At 36.4% G+C, this 22,463-nt stretch overlaps 1 protein-coding gene across 1 annotated transcript; it reads right to left on the reverse strand.

Moving 5' to 3' along the window:
* Positions 1-133: 133 nt before the first annotated feature.
* On the reverse strand, positions 134-21,655 carry slc6a15 (solute carrier family 6 member 15). The gene is made up of 12 exons (XM_084124541.1): positions 21,479-21,655; positions 19,706-20,182; positions 14,440-14,597; positions 14,135-14,261; positions 13,800-13,981; positions 8,097-8,207; positions 6,339-6,580; positions 6,006-6,195; positions 4,584-4,776; positions 3,716-3,875; positions 2,621-2,783; positions 134-1,607 (listed from the first exon to the last, which is right to left on the reverse strand). The coding sequence occupies exons 2-12, from the start codon at positions 20,010-20,012 to the stop codon at positions 1,218-1,220; spliced, it is 2,223 nt and encodes a 740-aa protein (XP_083980667.1). The 5' UTR covers positions 20,013-20,182; positions 21,479-21,655; the 3' UTR covers positions 134-1,217.
* Positions 21,656-22,463: the final 808 nt, after the last annotated feature.

Here is a 22,463-nt window from a genome sequence, read left to right on the forward strand (position 1 = left end):
CACTGGAATGTTAACACTTTTTATATATATCAGGCAGAATTTTAATATTGGTGCATCCTTAATATTTGTCCATGTACAGTTTTGATCATGGTCATGTTGTTGTGAAGTGCAACAAAGTAGTAAAGCACAAAAGTGTGTCTGAATCCTTTATCTTTTAATCTCAATACTGAGAAAAAAAATACTGCGTCATTGAGCAAATTCATGAAAAATATATACAGGAAGAAGGAGGAGTATCAAAACTCCTTACAATGGTAGCACGTCAGCAAACATACAAACAAAAAAAGTCGGCATACTGGATTAAGCACTTACCCAAAAACATGATCTGTATTCCAAACTATATTAGAATAAATGTATTCATAATATATTTACAGAATACCTTAAATGTACAACATTCACTCCTTGTATTCTATTAACATTTTTAGGTTTGTTTAGGCACACATTTTTTCGAACAATGAGTTAGGGTTGTATTAAATGCAATCCATACACAATTTAATTACATGTTTTCCACGTTTTACGCATACATTTACATTCTAGTCTTTTCAACAGCTGCTAAGCTGCTTCTAATCTCTTCTTTTTTTTCTTTTTTTTTTTTCTTTTTTTTTTTTTTGTGGACAGTAACTGCCCTGCCTTGCAACATTATCAGTTTTTACAATTAGCCATTCTAGAGTAGAGCATAAACCAGGGGTCTACAGGCCCCTAGAAAGTCGGGTAAGTGCATGTAAGCAGTTGGGGCAATGGGTCGGGATAGGGGTGCGTTAGCGCTAGCTACACATATAATACAATTACCCCCGGTTTCACAGACAAGGCTTAAGATAGTCCCAGACTAAAATGCATGTTTGAGCTGTTTTAACTGAAAGCAACTTGCACTGACATATCTAAAAATATGTCAGTGCCAGTCTTTTGTCTCAAGATGCACACCTGTAATGTTTTTTCTAGGGCGCGTATATAAAAGCTACTTAAATTGAACTAAGGCCTAATCCTGGCTTAATCTAAGCCCTGTCTGTGTAACCAGGCCTGGACCAGTGTGGATGGAAGAGAGCTGTTCGAAGCAAAGAGAATAAGAGAACGCTATCTGTTAGCATTCCTGTTCATCTCAATGAGAGGGAGCTTGATTGTGATTGACATTTGAAGTGCTGGAACTTGAAGATGAAGAGGTTCTTACAGGGTAAATGAACTGACGCTGGCCCTCACAGTTACAGATGACACTGGACAGGTCCTCACAAATCAGATTCGGGCATGTCCGGAATGTCTGTAATATTGGGCATTGTGTATCCAGTGCTGCAGCTACCGTTGAGCGTGACGTCTGCGCTTGAAGGAGGGCCGTTCTGCTTACGGTAGTTGGCCGGCATGGGCGATGGGGCTTCGCTCGGCGTCTTCGTGTTGAGAAGACTTGCGTCATCCTCATCCTCTTCTCTGCTCCTACAAGCGGTGTCTTTTATAATGCGGCCCTTCTTGTAGGAGACGGTGGACAGGCCTCCTGCGTTCTCGTCGATGATGTTCAGACAGCGCAGGATGAAAACCACAGGCACAGGGAGGATGGCGGTGACCACCAGTGAGATGCAGACAGCCAGGCCCCAGGGCGGATAGCTGAGAGTCTGTTCTTGAGCCTGAGAACAGACACAGCAATTGGATTATTCCAGCAAAGGAATAATTCCACTTTAATCCTGTGGTAAAACTGTGCATCGAAAGCCTTAGAACGACCTGGGCTTAAAGAAACAGTCAATTTTCTGAAAAGCAATGGCATTAACTTATCTCAATAGTCACATATAGATTAGTGCTCATAATTGCACTAGTCACACCAATAAATGTCCTTACCCTAAGCTTTTTAAAACTGACAATTACTGTAATAAGATGCACAATTCACTTTATCATTGTTACAGGTTTGCTATAGTTATTGTATTATATAATTAGGATCATGTGACACTGAAGACTGGAGTAATGGCTGCTAAAAATACAGCTTTGCCATCACAGGAATTTTTTAAAATAATTTTTCACAATATTACTGTTTTTACTGTATTTTTGATCAAATACATGCAGCCTTGGTGAGCATATTTTGTTTTATTTGATTTATGGTGAATGCAAGATGTACATTTTATTTTTTACATGCGTTTGCAGGTGCTATGCTCCCATATTATCTCTTTTTATTTCTGTTTATTATCCCTCATGTTGATTTATTGTCTGTAAATATTGTGTTGTTGTAAACATTTCTAAATGCTACATATTTTCCCAGAAAACTACTTTAAAGTCACTTGAAATGAAATGATTTGAAATGACATACTTTAAATGACAAAAAAACCGACTAAATAAAACACAGTTCAGTATGCAAATAGATGGACAAAAGACCAATTTTAATACCCTAATTAGTCTTAAATTCTAAAGACTAAATTAATAAGTCTTAAAATCTTAAATTAATAAATGATTTTTAAACTTTAGTACAAAATTTATTAAACATTATATATATGTTTCAGGTTTAAAAAACAGAACACCTATAGGTGAAATAATCTGAATGGAATCTGTACCTCTCTGAATAAAACCTCTGAATAAAAAATGTCTGAATAAAATGATAGCCATGTTTTAAGTTCGAAACATTATTGCATCTTAAGTATTAAAGTGTACCCACCAGTTGCTGGTTCCATGCGCTGTAACTAGGTGGCGACAGTCCCAGCTGAATGAGACTTGCGGCCAGAAGACCCAGCAGCAGCACCGGTGTGACAAACTTCCACATATAGTAATAGAAGCGGTATGGAGTGAAGCCAAGCATGTCCTTCAGATCCTCAAAGAACCTAATTAAACCCACAGAAGAGAAAGAGAGGCATCAATGCCACAATCACTGCAAATTAGCTTAGAGTTGCTGCTAAACTAACTGCAGTTTGCATTTTTTGCAAAATAATTTTGTCAGATAAAACCTAGTTTAGTGTTTAGTTCTTCCCTCATTTTTAAAATATTTAAAAATATAAAATATTTTCCTTATATTTTGATGGTTTAATCAAACCTGTAGGGTCATTAAAACCAAATCCTCAAACCAATTCTCTCCGGACATAGCTTTTGGCCACTATACTGTATGAAATTTCATTATATTTACGATATCATTTTAACTACATTTATTTTCCATCGGTTAGTTTGTAACTGTAACTAACTTGAATTTCAATAAATATACAGTATATAAAGATGAAAACAAATACTTGTCACATCAATATGAATCTCAGTATTCAGTATCTTAAATGTCTTAAATCAATGTTTTTTTTTTATTTAGTCTTAAATATTTTAAATAGTTCTAATAAAAAAAAGTAAAATGAACAAAACAAAAACAAAGTATGAATGTAATGTACAGTATGTTCTCTGAGCAAAACCACAAATACATGTCCATATTTTAAACTCATTTTTTTTTTCATATATCTTAAAATATCTTTTTCAGACATATTAGACTTTCAAATTGCGAGCTGGCCTTTTTTCAATCAAGATTTAATCAGTCAATGCCACAATCAATTGAAAGTAGTAGTTTATGTCATTTAATTGAGTTGTGAAAACAATCTATTCTTTTATGATAACATAATTATAATAAAACATTTCTTAAGGTAGTATAAGACCGTAACAAACTTGAATTTTAATAAATAAATGTAGTTGATAAATTCTCTTGATATAAATACGTCGCTCATCATGCCACCAGAGGGCGCTGTAAGCTCTCTAATTAGAGGCTGAGTACTGAGTAACATACTTGTCGGTGCCGTAGACCCAGGCCACAGCAATGTTCTCCAGAAGAACCACGATGAGCAGGGGTAGAGTGGCAGAATAATCGTCAAACATGGCCACAAAGTAGTTCCCTGATCGCTGGACAAATATTAAACCAATAAAGAAGGCAAGTACACAGCAACCAACTGTAAAGAAAGCAGAGAGCAACAATGTGTATTAGAAATCCAAAGGATAAGTTAAACTGGAAATGAGAAGGGGCCAGGGGGTACGACGTTATCCTCTCAGTATTTTATGAAAGCTCATAAAGAGTTATAATGCTCATTAATGTAACTCGATTTTCTGCGTCTGTGGGTGGGCATTGTTGACTTTTGTGAGTAGCGGAAGTAGCCTAACGTTACGGAAATGTGTCTCTGTCAGGCCGATAAGTTACTTAAGATGAGTTTTCTGAACAGAAATCGTTACTTTTAACTTTACATGGATAAACTTACGTGAAATTATTTAGGTTTAATCTGATTAAATGTCAATTAAATCCATGCAGTATACTGTTAAAGTAAAAGTTTGGGGTCAGTAGAATTAAAAAAGATGAATCAAGGATACATTAAATTGATCAAAAGTGACAGTTAATACATTTACAGTGTTACAAAAGATTTCTGTTTTAAAGATTAAGGGGAAAAAATTATCACGATTTCCACAAAAATATTAAGCTGGACAACTTTTTTCAACATTGATGATAATGTTTGTTGTGATTAAAGGAATATTTCAGCTAAAAATGCAAATCTATCATATGGTTTCAGAGACAGATCAAATAATGATCCATTATATTCTTCAAACTATTAAGTAAAAATGTTTCCTTCTCATATTGCAGAGTCATGTTTTTTTTGGCATTGGCTGACCTGTGAGATATTCCTTCCGTACTTTGAAGGTGTCCACAATGGGGGTAAGGATGCCCTGGATAGTGCCGAACATGCTGCCCAGTCCCAGATTGACCAACATAAGGAAGAACATCACAGACCAAAAAGGTGAGGCTGGGAAATGAGTCATGGCTTCAGTGAAAGCGATGAAGGCCAAGCCTGTGCCCTGCACCGCCTGTGAGAGAAAAAATAAAGGTAGGATTCTAGCATGCCTTCAAAAACATGAACATATAAATAAAAAGATAAGTGTAAGATTAGGCTTGACTTGTATCACGGCAGCTTGTTTTGCACAGGCAAACATAACTTGTATTTTCCTCAGAAAAAGTAAAATATACTTGATCATTTTTTTAATTTTTATGTCAAGATATTAGATTACTGCTATAGTGATAATGTACATACATCTGTTTATTCTGTACTGTTAAAATGCTATAGTTTGCTTGAGGCCTCTGCATGAATTATTCAACATGTTTTAGTGTGAGGGTTTATGTCGAAGCAAGCAGAAACGTACAAAAATAGATTTGGGTAAAACGAAACACATCAAAAGATGCAGGAGGAAATGTGCCTGTGTAAAGAAAGAGCCTCATATTCTAGTAGGCCTATGACGGTTCTTGCAGGTGTTTGTGGTTTAATCCGATCATGGCATCACCTCAGCCAACACGTACCGCATTTATTTCCTTTTGTTTCATCATGTAGTGCCTCTTGATTTCCTACACACTAAAGGCCACTTGATTTCCTACACACTAGAGGCCACTAAAGTATTTCCTCTGCAGTTTCCATTATATTGGTCATAAACTTTTAAGTATTTATATATCCTCTTTTTATGTGACACTTTATGTGATCTCAGAATTGCATGATATAAACGTGAGAAATGTGAGATATAAACTTGCAATTCTGAGAAAAAAAAGTCAGGATTGTGAGATGTAAACTCGCAATTATCTATTAAAATGTTTTATTCTGTGGTGGAAAAAAGCTTCCACATAAAGGGCCTTTACATTTGCTAACCATTTTTTTTTGTAAAAAACAAGCAAGCAGGCTTGAGAAAAAGTAACACATAAGTAACAACACATTAATTTCCATAAAAAGTAACTTAGTAGTTACGTTTTTAGGGAGTAACACATTACTTTTAAAAGTAATTTTCCCCAACACTACTCATCATTGACCCCTATCTATTTAGTTTGTTTGTCAGATTTTCTAATAGCTGTGAAGTATAGGTTTTAAAATGACACTTTTGATAGTGAGTGCTCTCTTGTGTTGTATTAACTTTCAAAACAGGACTGGAGAGAGAGCCTAACCAGCAGGGTTAAATTCCATGGAAAGTTTGTGTTTTCAGTTGTCTCTAAGGTTTCCCCGTGTGTCTCTAAGGTTTCCCCGTGGTGTATCAGTTCACTTTAAGCTCCTCCTCACCTTGTTCAGCTCCTCTTTGATGTCGCAGTTGTCTAAGCCTAGGCGTGGGTAATCGTTTTCCATCACGCCCTGGATAACGCTAGTCATTTGCTGGTAGTCCTCTGGGCTAACATTACTGAAGTTAATGTGGTGTGGGATCAAGCTTGGATTAATCTCTTTGCCAAGGAAATCAATGATCTTCTTTGTGTTCCTAAGATACATTAAAACAAGAAATTCAACTACCGGTCATTGGACCGGTATGCAGTTTCATGACAGTTATGGACTGTAAATTTATTTTAATAATATTTGAAACTTGCTACTAAACTGCTTCTCAGGGTTTTGTCTTGGACTTACATTTCCACACATTTGTCAATCATGATGTTGGCTTTGAAGCCCAGCACAGCGAACACTACTAGAGTGGCCAACACTGAGGTGAAGAAGTTAATGAAGGAGACCAGCACAGCATCAAAGTGGCAGTTGTTGTCTCGCTTGTTGTAGCTGGAGAAGGCGATAACCCCACCGAAACCAAGACCCAGGGCAAAAAAGACCTGCGTGGCAGCTTCACGCCACACTTTGGGCTCCAGCATGATTTCCAGCTGTAAGAAAATAGTGAAGTTTATTATTTGTCACGTGCTAAATCATGCACTGTGATATGCTTTTTATTTAGAATATCTGAAAACATCAGAAAATATATAAATTTGCCTATGGTTAAACTGAGAAGCCAATTTTTTAACCATCCAGGCTGATATATAGACAGATTGCTACTTGAAACATTGGGCTGCACCACATATTTTAACATATGATCATATAAATAATTACCTTGAGTCATACACACACAGTAACACTCTTAAAGGGAAATTCTTTCATCATTTACTCACACTTTTATCGTTTCAAAAGCTGTTCGGGGTTATTATCATTAACTAAAACTCCAACTATCAAAAACTTTTTTATTAATTCAAATAAAGCAATATATTAGATGGACAACTTAAACTGAAAGAAATATTGCCTCAGCATCTACCTGAAATAAGTTCAAGTTGAAGCACTAAAATGATTGGAATCTGGAAAAAAAAATGGAAATAAAAAACTAAAACTGAAATAAAAATAAATGAAACCTTTATAGTAATATTTAAAAAGAAACAAAACCCAATAAAAGTGACAATCACATAACAAAACTAAAATATAAAAAATAATTAAAAACATGAATGAAAACTATAATACTGTATAAATAATACCAAAATAGCACTGTGAATTACTTTTCTTTTGTGGAACATAAAAGAAGATATTACTAAAGAATAGGGTTTTTTTGGCCATATAATGGATGTCAGTAGTCACCAAAACTGTTTGGTTACCAACATTTCTTCTTTTTTTTGTGTGTTCCGCAGAATAAAAAAATGCATCTATGCAAGGTTTGGAGAGTAAATTATGACAAAATATTTTTTAAATATAAATAGAATAATACTTAATCAGCATTTTTAACTACTGAATTGCACCCTTGATAACATAAATGTAAAAACAGCTCTAAAAAGCTTGTTAAATATAGGATTTTATATAAAAAGAAAAATTATAGTCCCCCCCATTTCAGCAGTGCAGTGATTGTAATGGCTCTGTACTAATTACCATTGTGTGTGAAACAGAAGCAGTACAAATCTAAAGCTTTGGCTACGTACTATCATTTAATTGTGTTACACAAACCACCCTCTGATAAGACTCTGAAGCGACATGTAACTCAACAATGGACACATTGACAGCCCTTTGCACTGAGGAGAAAATGTGACCACATCTTGTGTCTGTGTGTTGGATGGATATTATGTAAAATAGCTGGCACAATTAGACAGTCTGCTGCATTTCAATGTGTGCTGATGGAAGATTTAATTCACTTCTGCCGAGTCACATCACAAATGCATGCTGGGAAATCTGGCTAGGGTATTGTTTCCATAGATACATCTACTGGTCTTCACCGAACTGAGATGAGTGATACACATGGGAATTAGTTATGGATGATTACGGTAATTCTCAATAAATTGGATTAATTGCTGCAGTGTGAACCAGAGCATGTAGAGTAAATTGGTCTAACCATTGTGGTAATGTGTCATCTGCTCACACATGCCTTACCTTCGGGGTGAACATGTGGATGATGCCGTCTATAGAACCTTTGAGTAGGAAAGCACGAACCAGGAAACAAATAAGCACCACATAGGGGAACAGAGAGCTGAAGTACATCACCTGCAGTCAGACAAAAAAAGATTATCAAATAATGTAATTTATTGTAATTATAACCTTAAGGGGCAGAAAAATGTGCCCTCACTTGCTGACTTTGCTGACAAACTATGAATCGACTGTAAGGCTTTTTCTTTTTTATAGTGCACCTAATTCTGGTTTGTTTTCCAAACCTTTAAAGTCCCCCTGTGGTGAAAATCAAGGTTTTAATATTGTTTATAAGTCTATGTGGTGTTGTTAAAGGGTTAGTTCACCCAAAAATGAAAATTCTGTCAGTAATTACTCACCCTCATGTTGTTCCAACCGCGTAAGACCTTCGTTCATCTTCGGAACACAAATTAAGATATTTTTGATGAAATATGAGCTATGTCTCACTCCTCCATAGGCTGCTATGTGACCGAAACTTGCTGGCCCAGAAAAGTCATTAAAGAGATCGTTAATATAGTCCAAGTGACTCCAGTGGCTCAATCTTAAGTATATCAAGCGACGAGAATACTTTTGGTGCGCAAAAACAAACAAAAATAACGACTTTATTCCACTTTTCATTTCCTTCTCTCTGGGCCTCTAGTTGGTTTGCGTAGTCTTTTTGCGCAGCGCGTCTGTGTTACACGTCACCACGTAGGCTCACTATTGGTCGACGCCGGTCATGTGTGTGATGCGTGATGACGTGCAACACAGACGCGCAGCGCAAAAACACTACGAGGCCCAGAGAGAAGGAAATGAAAAGTGGAATAAAGTCGTTATTTTTGTTTGTTTTTGCGCACAAAAAGTATTCTCGTCGCTTGATATACTTAAGATTGAGCCACTGGAGTCACTTGGACTATATTAACGATCTCTTTAATAACTTTTCTGGGCCAGCAAGTTTCGGTCACATAGCAGCCTATGGAGGAGTGAGACATAGCTCTGATTTCATCAAAAATATCTTAATTTGTGTTCCGAAGATGAACGAAGGTCTTACGCGGTTGGAACAACACGAGGGTGAGTAATTACTGACAGAATTTTCATTTTTGGGTGAACTAACCCTTTAATATGCTCTAAGACAAACCATGTGTAAATTCATAAGTCAACTCTTTTTTTTTTCTCTTAAAACTGCAGTGAACCAAAGACAGTCTCAAAAACGCGGTTTGAAATCGCTTGTGTTTCTGGCGTCAGTGAGTGGAGGCGGGGCTAATTTGCATATTCATAGAACCGCACAAACTAAATGAGGCAAGGGTGAAGAGTTATATTCAAGTTATTTTAAGGCATGACATTTTTTTTTGTCATGGAAAAAGTGACAAAAAAGTTTCCTTTTGTCAAGGAAAAAGTGCTTAAATATGTCATTTTGGTGATCACAGATGAGTTTTAAGGGATAAAATGATTGACTACAGAGTAGGGCTGCATCTAACGATTATTTTTGTTGTCGATTAATCTATCGATTATTTCTTCGATTAGTCGACTAATCTAACGATTATTTTTACGATTAATCTAATGGTTATTTTTGGGATTAGCCGATTTATCCATTGGCAAACTTTCCAATAAATAATAATAACAACAATATATCAGCTGTAGTGCATCTGTATATTATTTTAACATGAAATCTATGGATGACAAAAAAATTGTATTTCAGAAAGGGTAATTGTCATTTTATTATGAAATATGCGAACAGGAAGCATTTCGTCACCTTCCTAAAATAATTGCCCAAGTCATTTTTTCAGGTTTCTCAGAAAACACAAAAACGGAACCAATAATTGAATATCATCACCTTCCTAAAATAATTGCCTAAGTCATTTTTCAGGTTTCTCAGAAAACACAAAAAAAATGAAAAATAACTTCAGAGGTTCGTTCTTCTTGATGCAGCTCCCATCTTGAAAAGCTTGTAAAATTGCCTTTTAAAATTGCTTGTAAAATCTTTTGACTTAGGCCAAATAAAACGGCCTAAGTCACACTCTTGACATAGGCCATTATACTACAGGGGTAGAAATGCATGATCTGTTCAACTGAGGATGTGGGGATTTTACCAGAGGTGGCCAAATTTATTTGTTTTTAGATGTTCAATTTATAGATATTTCTATTTTGTGGGAGTCCCGCGAATCGTTTTATTCTCCCTCAACCAGCACACACGAGTGCATTACCGCCCGCGTCCGCACTTGGCCATCAGAACTAACTATATTCCCGCGCCGCACTCTGTTGCGTTGGGTCCCGCGGGAGTGCAGGTCTCTAGTCTACATGTGCATACACACCTTTTAAAAAAATGGCACATGCACTGAAAAAGCTTCGCGGGAGCGGGAGCAGAAGCCGCCATTACTCGACATTTAAACGTAAATAATTAATGTGACGCGTCGACGCATTTCATGCGTGTCGACGTATTTTCATAGTCGACGTAATCGATGACGTCGACGCGTCGTTGCGGCCCTACTACAGAGGGACTTTTAGTTACGTTTTCAAATCTAGACAGTCCGTCATTTTACAAAAGAAGAAATCAGATGCATTTGTTCAAACATTACAGTGAAAAAATTATTTTATTACAATACACAGCTCATTTTGAATGAACGTTAATGAAGATAGATGCTTTGTTTAAGCCAGATGGTGTAGATAAGGCATCTATGGCAGGCCTGAATGCAACATGTGACTGTAAATGAGTGAATTGAGACACAGCTGCAGACACTTTGTTTGTGATGTTAAATGCCAGCCTGCATGGCCAGTCCAATCAGACTGAAGCATATTTCCAGAAATCTGACATATGGATTTGGTTTTGATCTAGTTTGTAATAACTGGGTTTCATGTGGTATTTTGCCATTCAAAATACAACTAAAGTCAGAACTATTTTTGCTGACTGTCTGAACAAAGCCTAGACTTAAGTGTCTAGTGCTTATCCTATCAATACATGGATGGTCATCTACAGAACTAAGATGATGATACTGATTGCGGTTTGTCGAGGGATGTTGTAACCAAAGGCTTTGCTCTAAACGTACATCAAAAGAAATGGAACTGTTGAGTTTTATATCTTGCATTGTTGCTGACAATGAGATCATGTGTGGCTCAGTGTTGTTATTGTTAACTAAAACTATATCTAAAGTGATTAAATTTTTATTTTTTTTAAACTGAAGCAAAGCTAAAAAATATAACTATTCAATAATCTTTTTTAACTTAAAATTAAAAATGTTTCCTTGGCGACTAACTGATATAAATAAGATTACATTGAAGTATTAAAATGACTAAACCTAAATGTAATAAAGAATAAATTAAAGCTATAGAAAAAAAACTAATAAAACTGATCATTTTATTTTTAAAATGTAAAAATTTTAAAATGTATAAAATATTTTTACTAAAACTGTAATTGAATATTTAATTAAATATTATAACAGTATATAGATTATATAAAAAATATTACAATAACACTGGTGTGACTCAAAACCTTGCGGCAATGGGAACAGTTGGTTCTCTTTATGAGTTCAGTACAGTCATAAAGTTACACCCCAAACATAATTAATTTCATAATTTTCTATTTTACAGGAATGATAATTTGGGGGCTTTAATGATTAATACTTAACTTAATCCTTAAATCATATACATAATTTATTTTATGGACAGATTATAATTAGGTTATATTAATTTTTAATGTGTATTTTAGGAACTTGCATTGCATTGAGGTTATACATTTATTTTATCAGTTCATGCATTCCCTGGGATTTAAATCCATGACCTTGGCATTACTAGCACCATGCTCTGATATAAAAATATATGTGCAGTCATATATTGATTTAAATTACTTTTTGAAGTAAACAAAACGGCCTTTGTTGATGGCATTAATGACTTGTACATACTACTGTACGACCATAATGCTCAAAAGGCTATACTGACTCATCTCTGATTCATCAAGGGCGGACCAGTCTTATAGTGTAAAGTCTTAACTTTAACTATCCCACAACTTAGAAGATTAAAAGACATTTCTTTGTGGTTCCTCAAAAGTTAATCATCACAAAGGTTATATGACGATCCTTTTAATAAATATATCCTTCTTCCTGCAGACACAACTCTAATTCTACAGTACAGTATCCTCAAACACCAATAATTGTAGTTGAGTAAGGTTACAGGGTACAGTGCCACAGAACTGTGAATAGGGATGGTGCACATAAAACCATGGCAACCAGCACTGCCATGCTTTTGTGCACACAAAATGACAAAGAAGAAGAAGAAAAAAATCACTAGGATTTTTTTTTGTGTGAAATACGCTTTTGTGGGAATGTTGAATGAGAGATTGGTATTCTTTTGTGAGGTAAATCCTAGATTAGGCTTCAAAGACTGTCTTTATCCCCGTCAGAGTATAGCATATATATCCCATACTATAATATCCTTACTGACTGAGGGGCCACACTTAACTGGCAATATATTGAAGTCACCATGAAACCAAAATGGACATTTCTTCTTTTTTTTATGGAATATTGCTGTATTTATTAATTCTAAATTATTTATCCGTCCACATCATTATTATTATTATTATTTTTATTCATGTGCCCTTATAATCTTTAACTTCCCTTCTGTCTGCCTTCCCAACCTGTCGCTCACATGAGATCACAGCAATAGCAAACCACAACCATCCAACGAGCCAATCAATTGCTGATGGACAAAATCAAGTCCCGCCCTACATTTATTCTGGTTCGAGAAGGTGTTTCACTCTGACATACATCACAATAGGGAAGAAAATGCTATCGCAACTTTCGTTTCATACCAACTTTTACTGCTGTTCAGAAACCTCTATAGATGATTTATCACGAGCAAACATCTATTTAGTGCACTCTGTAATCAAATTTTTTGTGGATATTGAAACGTTGTATATGTAATTAATTATATTTATACTACGGGGGAATGCTTGAACCTGATTGGCTGACGAACGTTCTAAGGTGTGCAATTATTTTCAGGGAAACATACGGCTTAAGTAGTTCAAGGCAGGTCTTGACCGCATTACAGTTCCATATCACTTCGCCAAATGATTTCAGTTATTTTAAAGGTCCTTCCAGCCCACAACAGCAAGAATTGTGGATGAGCATGTTTTTTTTTTTTTGCCACAAAATTACGTTTTATTATGTATGGAAAGTACATACTCTCTTTCTCCCACTTTTTTCTCCCAATCAAACATCAGCAATTGATTGGCTCTGACGATTTTATCAAGAAAAATTGTTTACCAAACTTAAAAGCTACATGAAATTTCTCACTAGCGAGGTAATAACGGCATGTTTTTTTTATTTTTACATATGCACTATGATAATGGATGCCTTTAAAAATGAAACCCCCTCATTATGTTGTTTTAACTTCTTTAGGGGGTTTTAATACCCACATGACTTGAAAATCAGCTGTCAAAAGGAACCGGGTCAAAAGCTCACTGATGTCAGAGTACCACATTTGGTTTTATCAGTATGGACGCTGCATCACGTTTCACAAAGTTATGCAGGCCTGGATCACATGAGAGGCCGATGGTTCTCATTGATATAGGACGGATCAGTCTGAGGGTCAGTGTTTCTCTCTGTGCTACTTTTAAGACATCCCTTGAGGTCTTAGCTGACTTTATTCTGTGACTAAAGGCAGACTTTCCTAGAACAAAATACAAAATACTTTTCTTACCTTTCCAGAAGACTGGATACCCTTCATCATAGCAAGACACACCATGGTCCAAGCAACCAACAGGCACAAAGTCATCTTCCAGTTAAGTCCTCCACTCTCAGAGATGGAATCGGAGATATCCAGGGCCACACGATACCAGTAGAACGTAGTAGCTGAACTTTTCTCACACTCTGGTTCAATATCTACACAATAACATGAAACTTATAATCTTGTACAGCACTATAAGATTAATTCGAAAAGTTATTCAGTATATTAAAATCAATTGTTTCTGTCTACATACAGTATGTCATAATGCATTTAAAAAAATAAAAAGCATGATTTCATGGTCGTCTTACATGTATTCGTTTTGTTTTTGACCAGGGGACACTCGTGCCACGGAAGAGGATGCTGGAAGGACTGCGAGAAGTAGAAGAGACTCCAGCCAATGATGACATTGTAGTAGAGCGCCACAAAAAAGCACACCTGCAATTAGAGAGAATGCAGTTAAATGTATGAGCTACACCCTCTACTCCATCTCCCCAAGTCTTTAAAAGCTTTAATTAGTCATCTCTCCCCTGAGCAAAGACAGTGTCCGTCTTTGGTTATTTTTACACAGTGCACTTAAAATAACGTATGTCTACATGAAAGCACTGATATTCACCAAACAGCTGGCGAAGCCGATGCCACCCAGGCGTGGACTGATGTAGTTCCACACCCCGATACTGCCCCGTCGGATGCGCTGGCCCACTGCTAGCTCCAGGAAGAAGAGGGGAATCCCTATCACCACCAGCAGAATGAAGTAGGGAACCAGATACGCTCCTACAAAGAGGAGAACTGGTTATGGCCCTATTTATTTTGGAAGCAAACTTCCACACTGTTATACACAGGACTTGGGATATACAGTATGCCAGATACAGTATATGCATGTTACAAGTGACAGTGATAATCAAACATTCTTCAAGGTCAATGTTTGATAATTCTTAAACTGCCATTATTGGTGTCATATATCTAAAAAAAAAAATAAGTTTTTAATGTTAGTGTGTATTTTATACTGTATTGATAGTTTTTTTCCTGGTTTTATGCCGATTTATTTATTCATTCATTTATTAGTTTGTTGTTTCTTGATTTATGGTTATTTATCATGCTAATCATGTAAATGTTTTGTGTCTAATCCAATGTTATTTTAGTAATATTTATATAGTATTTATTAATATTTTGAAATAGCTTTTATTTTTATATTTTCAGTTTCATTGTAAAGTAATTTAGTTATGTTCTTTTGTTTTATTATTATTTAGCTTTAAGTTATTTTTATTTCACTTTTAATGATTCAACTTATTTCAGTTAGTTGCCAACATTTTAAATGTTTAATTTTTTCATCAATTTATTTACATTTTGTTTAATTTTAACTTTATTTTAAGACAGTTTTTCAGTGTTTAATAGTTTTAGTTTTCTAACAACACTGGTACAATCTAATATATATATATGAAAGAACTAGTTAACCCACTGTTATTATCTGCAAATATTTTCTCTCTTGAATTAAACTCTCATTACAGAGAGCCAAAGAAGGACGAGACTGACATTTCAAAACTGTTCAAGCATTGCCAATGGCACAGGATAGAACATTCCTTCCCAGTGCCTTATGGGGAACAACTTCAATACAATGGCATTGCTTTGATGGTCTGCTGCTCTTCCAACATGTTGCAGTCATGTGCTTTAACACACAGAAACCTACTGAGATTCACAGATAAGTATGATTTTAGACACCAACATCTGGTATATTTAGAGACATGAATCTTATTAGAAACATGAACAGTCATTTACAAAATGTATGTTCTGTAAACTGCAGCTTGGTTTGTAAGATCTACTTCAACCTGTATATTTTATTAAGTGGCAACTATACAGTACAGGCTTTGGGATATCATGAAATGTAATTTACAGTTTTGAGCCATTTTGCATTGATTCCTTTTGTCATATAGTATATGCGTAATCTAATTTCTGGAGCACCTGACCCAGGCAATGAAAAAGGTGAGCTCCACCACTGATTTTAATGTTTTATCATTAAATGTATTTAGCAGCCTTATTGTAGCCAGCAATAGGGGTCTTTAGATCTTGTGTTTTGCCCAATTAACTTTGAAGTAGTAGAATCTCACCAAAATTGTCATGTTTTTGCATTTTGTTTAAGGTTTTAATGTAGGTCAGATTGGTGCGCTGTGAGATGCTTGTTTAAAAATGTATGACTCCACGGGTTGTGCCTAAGATGACACCTGGCAGACTGGGGCAGCAAAACGTCATAGGTGTGTTTCTTGTGTGTGGTGTGACAAAATATGCTGTCATTGATGCCACATACTGTAGATGGTGCGGTGTTGTGGTTGCTCTGCCCTGGCAAAGACAGAGACAGCCCACACACAGTGGCCTATTTAATCTAATTACAGATCTGCACAGCAGGGTGTACACACTCACTTATTATAACCTGGAGTAAGTAGTAAGACACGGCAGGGTTGTGGTCAAATTCTCATGCAGTTAGACAGAAAATTGTAAACAAACACAATAGTTTCCTACTACAGTATATGAAACCCAAAATGTAAGACAGTAGAATTCCTTGTAAAAAATGATAGCTACTGCATATGTTTCTTTCCCGTCTGTCTTTCTTTCTGATACAGAAATCATTCACTAACTCTGAAAGTGTCTTTTGCAAATGACATAAGGAGAACAAAGAGAGAGACATGAGTAATCTTATCTACTGTATGTCATTGCTCTCAGGGAGACTAGGTTAAGAAGCTGTAATCTGCTTTCTCTTGACATTAAACAGCTTTGTATAATCACAGATGGGTAATATAACCTGTGATTATCCTGTAACATGCAAAACGTTTCATTTCAATGCCATGCCTGACTGATGTGAGAACATAGATATCTCACTCAAACAACTATTTCTAATTCGTTTTTATTGATTGATATACACTATATGAACAAAAGTATTGGGCCACCTGACCATTACACCAACAGGTAATGTAATGACATTGCATTCTAAATACATAAATACATTAATATTGAGTTGGTCCCCTTTGCAGCTACAACAGCTTCCACTCTTCTGGGAAGGGTTGCCCCCCCCTAAAAATATCATTAAAAACCACACTGTGTAGTGTAAATAATATAATGATATATACTTAAAATAATTGTGTAAGTAGTAAAACATTTTTTTTTAAAGCGTTCTAAGTTTAGAAACATTTTGAGTCTCCTATCCTTTGCCTCACAGTGCTTTGGTCCACTGCCTGCTTTCCCTTTACCTCACCTACACACAAGTCCAGTGGGAGAGAACAAAGTTCTTCAGTAGTTGTGGAAATCCAGTAAGTTGGCTGTCAAGGCTATTTTATTCACTTTAAACATCGGATGATTCTCTTTAATACAGACGATGCTGAGTCATTAATAAATTAGTCATGACAAAAAATTATAACCGTTTTTTTTTTTCCATAAATCCGCTATAACGTTACCCAGCTTGTTTGGTAGCTTGTTTAATGCTGCAGCTTGTTGGATAGTAAGTCACCCACTACAACTAACATGGCGATAAGCCTGTGTGATCTGATACGAGGCTTATATTTTAGATCTACCGTTGTGTTGGGTTTTGCTCAATACGATGTTAAGTGGCAGATCAGTGGGCTTGCTGAATATCAGAGACGTCCTCTGTCCCAGACGAAACCTAAAATACTATGTGGAGGATGCCAGATAATTTAATAATTATAATATGCCCACGTGGTGAACCTAACTATCGTTGTCCCTCCCAACTGCTGATGAAATTTACACCCATGACGAGAAGTGTTGGCTTGCAATCTCTGTTCCATTTCAGCCCAAAGTTGTTCAACGGGGTTGAGGTCAGGGCTCTGTGCGAGCCATTCCCAAGTTGGAAGCATAGCATTGTCCAAAATGTCTTGGTATGCTGAAGCATTAAGATTTCCCTTCACTGGAAGTAGGGGCCTAGCCTAACCCCTGAAAAACAGCCCCGTTATACCATTATCTATCCTCCACCAACGTTTACACTTGGCACACTGCAGTCAGGCAGCTTACGTTCTACTGGCACCTGGCAAACCCAGTCTCGCCCATCAGACTGCCAAACAGAGAGGCGTGATTCGTCACTCCCAAGAACATGTTTCCACTGCTCCAGAGTCCAGAGGCGGCATGCTTTACCCCACTCCATCCGACACTTGACATTGCACTTTGTGATATGAGGCTTGCATGCAGCTGCTCGCTCATGGAAACCCATTCCATGAAGCTTCCGCCGCACAGTTTTTGCTATGGAATCTGCAGAGCGTTGGCAACTTTTACACACCATGTACCTCAGCACTTGGTGACCCCGTTCTGTAACTTTATGTGGTCTTCTGCTTTGTGGCTGAGTTGCTGCTGTTCCTAAACGCTTCCACTTTCCAATAATACCACTTACAGTTGACCATGGAATAGGGCCTATCTAGCAGGGATTATTTCACAAACTTGACTTATTGCAAAGGTGACATCCTATCACAGTACCATGTTAGAATTCACTGAGCTCTTCAGAATGAACCATTTGTTTCACAAATGATTGTAAATGCAGACTGCATGTATAGGTGCTTGATTTTATATACCTGTGGCAATGGGTCTGATTGAAACAGATTAATTCAATAATTAAGAGGTCTGTCTCAATATTTTTGTCCATATAGTGCATTTATTGATTGTAACTGTCGTAAGCTATTCTAATATCAATGACTTTCTATGGTCTCTACAGAAATTACAGCACGTTTGCTAGTGCAGTTTTTTTTAAACCTGTCCTGGAGGACCTCCAGCACCACACATTTTGTATGTCTTTTTTATCTAACACACCTGATTCAACTCATCAGCTCATTAGTAGAGGCTGCAAGACCTGAATGTGTGTCAGGGAGACATACAAAATGTGCAGTGCCTGGGATCCTTCAGGAGAGGTTTGATAACCCCTGAGTGGACCACTTCATTATGGCAGATCTTTGTTTATTTTTACTAATTTTTCTTTGATTTAGTTGTAATATTATGCCTCAAAATGACATTCATTTCTCTTAATCGTGTGTATTTTCAGAGAAAGACCTCTGGCATCGAGAATCGTGTTTCCTGCAGACACGCGTGCAGGAAATGTATAATAAGAACTTGCAAATGAGGTGTCAGACATATGTCTGACTTTAGGTTGTCAAGTTTTTGAAATGAGGTTTGTGTTCAAGCATTATAAAAACAATGGCTTATTTAATTCCATTTATATAAATTTTGAGGGGAACCACAAGGGTTCTCACAATTATAAAAATATTCTGTAATTGATAGAAGATTGTGTTACTGAACTGAAAAAGTTCACAGTTTCAGATTCAATTCCCGGTCCACAGACTCTCTAAAGATTCTTCATTCAATTGTCTGTGTGTGTGTGTTTGTTTTGTGATTTATGAGGACAGAAATTTGTATAACGACATGGGTATTACATTGGTATTACAACGTGAATGTGATTTATGAGGACATTTCCTGAGTCCTCGTATTTCAAATGGCTTAAAAAACATACTAAACAGTGTTTTATTAAAAATTAAAAATTGCATAAAGTGTTCTGTGATGGGTAAGATTAGTGTAGAGGGATTGAATATACAGTTTGGACGGCATAAAAACCATTACGCCTATGGAATGTCCTCACAAGTATAGCAAAACAAACCTGTGTGTGTGTGTAAATGTATCTTTCCTAACTATGAGAATAGGTACTGCAATTCAGTATGATTGTGCACTGATAGGATATTCGTTTTAAATAAAAAAGGAAAATATTGGACATTTTTGTAAGCTCTAAAATAATGCTGATCATATATCCATATGTATTAAATTGATAATGGTCATTTTGAGACATTTAATTGGATTTACACTCTTCTTATAAAAAATGTATTTTGCTTAAATGCATAACCTACCACCACCGTTTTTCTGGCACAAATATGGGAACCTCCAGACGTTGCCCAGGCCCACTGAGAAGCCCACTTGGGCGAGGATGTACTGGAGCTTGCTGCTCCAGGCGGGTCTCTCCTCCTCTTCCTCCTCCTCTTCCTCTGAGCCCTCTTCAACATCCCGCTCCTTATTCTGAGGAACATCTCCTACCATTAGAGAGCTCTTTTTGAAAGAGTCCTCACAGCTGTCTTCATTGGAGAGTAAATCTTTGACAGATTCCGTAACATCGTCATCGTCAATCTCTCTCTTGACGGTTTTGCTGTTTTTGGGCATTTGAAAATGTCTTTTTTGGCGATGGGGAGGGAGAGATTCTAGGAAATCCTTTTCGACAGGGCACGTTTCGTTCAAAAGGGCAGATGTAGGTCAGATAAAAGGATTTAGTCAACGGAAAGAAAAGTGTGGGTTGATGAAATGTTTATCTTCTCATTTTCACGGTAGGCTTCCTATTAGATACAAAAACAAAGAACAGAAACTAGACAGCTTAATTCCCCTAACATGATGCAATGTGACACTTAATTGCATGTTAAATGTCCTTAAAAAAAGATGACTTACAAATGTAATAGTTTTGTAGCAATAACTTATTGTTTTACATAAGGCAGATCACACAAATCTTTATTTTTTCTCCACTGACTGCATATCACAGAAACAGGTGTAATTCCCAGAATATCTCATTAAGTTGGGACAGTTTATGCATTACGTTTAGGGAAAAAATCGAGAGATTTCTTTCACATAGAGAGTACTTTTAATTTAGCATTAATTTTAGTATTTGCTACACAAACGTAAACAGAGCACAATGCAGTGTTTTCAATAGGAGGCTGTGAGTAAACCATGACTCGCATCACAGCTTCCATCAGATATCAAATGTCATTTAAACCAACCGAATCGTTCGGAACACGATCATATTTCCCATCTAAATAATTTAAGCCCCACTTCATAGCACGAGGTCGGTTAATTTGCATACGAACCCAAACAGACAAGAGCGCGCCTTCTGTGGTCACGTGTAAAGATTTGAAGAGCGGATTTGCAATAGATGGACAGTAAAATAATAGTAATCACGCTATTAAATCATTCTTTTGTGGCTCAAAACCTCTGGTTTTGTACATTGTATGCTAAACCACGAGTGTAGGCTACAATGTGAATGATGCTGCTCGGCCGCTCTCGGTCGAAGCTCATGTGATTAACAGATTTCTTTCAAGGCTGCACCTTTTTATAAATCAGCCTCCAGCAGAACACATTTTGGCCTCTTCGTTATTGAATTTACAGTACAATCTCTTAAAAATAACGCCTATATTCTCTAAAATCTTTTAAAATCAGCTCAAAAAAAAAAAAAAAAACATTAAAATAAGGTCATGAAATCTAATAGTATGCCTATATAGATTTCATGACCTTATTTTAATGTTTTTTTTAACAGGGTGTCAACAATATAGGCTAAAGTAAATAATTTGTCATTAGCAAAGGCCATTGTGTCAACATGTGTAGATAGATACAATTTAAATTCCGCTTATTTTAGGAAAAAAACACTGACTGAAAATAGACACTTACGCTCATGCGAATAACACTTATTATTTACGAATGAAATACAATATACATTTGTAAAGAACTTCATTTTTACCCCCCGCCCGAATTTACTGTCAACCATGTGCGAGGTTTCATCATACACACTGGATGTGATTGCGCAGCCGTTCTCTCATCCCTATGTCAAATAAGCACAATAAAATAGAAAAATAAAACAATCTTACCTTATAACGAATCAAATGGAAATGAACAAAGGTTTTGAAAAGAGCTGTTTCGACCTAAATACGGTTTATATTCGATGGTTTGGACATCTCGTATACAATCTGATGTAAATGTGATGCAGGAGGCGCAGATGCTCTGTCTACTGTATCAGTGTCGTCCGTCCCACACGAGATGGGGATGGAAACTGATTTGAGTTCCCCGAAGAAGTAGAATAGGCGTGTCTTATGTAGGGTATTAACATCATTTATTTAAACAGATCAAATAATATGACAACACTGAATTTTGGTTTAGAGTGTGTTTTTGATGATTGAAAATAATTTTAAATCGGACCCCCACCCCCACCCCCACCCCGTAACTGTGGTACAACCCACTACAACCCTCCACAAGCTGATTTTTAGGGGTGTACCGGTAACCTCGTGCTTGGAAATCTTACATCAGCTTTACAATAAAATGGCTGAAATCATAGATATTGACACTGATTTAATCAAAGGGCCACTACGACGTGTTGGAAACGCTGCTGTTTTGTCTGTATTATTATTATGCTTTTTTTTTTTTTTGTCTTAGAACGGGATGTAGGCTACGGATCTGTAAATGGTAGAAACTTGAAATTTGGATGTCTGAAACGCGCGCCCCTACTCAGGGAATAAACGGAGAAATCATAGACTGTATAAAACAGGGAGAAATACGCTGTTGGGGGCGCTATAGAGAAAACAAAACGAATAAATTGTGACTTTTTGGTTATAATTCATAATTTATAATAGTAATAATAAGTGTTTTACATCCACTAATTCCTTGGCTTATGCTCTTCGTATCACTCCATTTATTTCCAGTCAGGAATATTTGAAAAACGTAATTTTGCCGACTAGTCCTAGGATTTTTGATTTGAGATCAACAAAACTGGTGCCGAAAGATTTATCGAATTCCTTAGTTAATAATTATCAAAAGCATGTTTGACTGATTTTTCAACGTGGCTCCTCAGCGAATTAG

This window comes from Abramis brama (genome assembly GCF_963993115.1).
Source record: "Abramis brama genome assembly, chromosome: 9".
NCBI lineage: Eukaryota > Metazoa > Chordata > Actinopteri > Cypriniformes > Leuciscidae > Abramis > Abramis brama.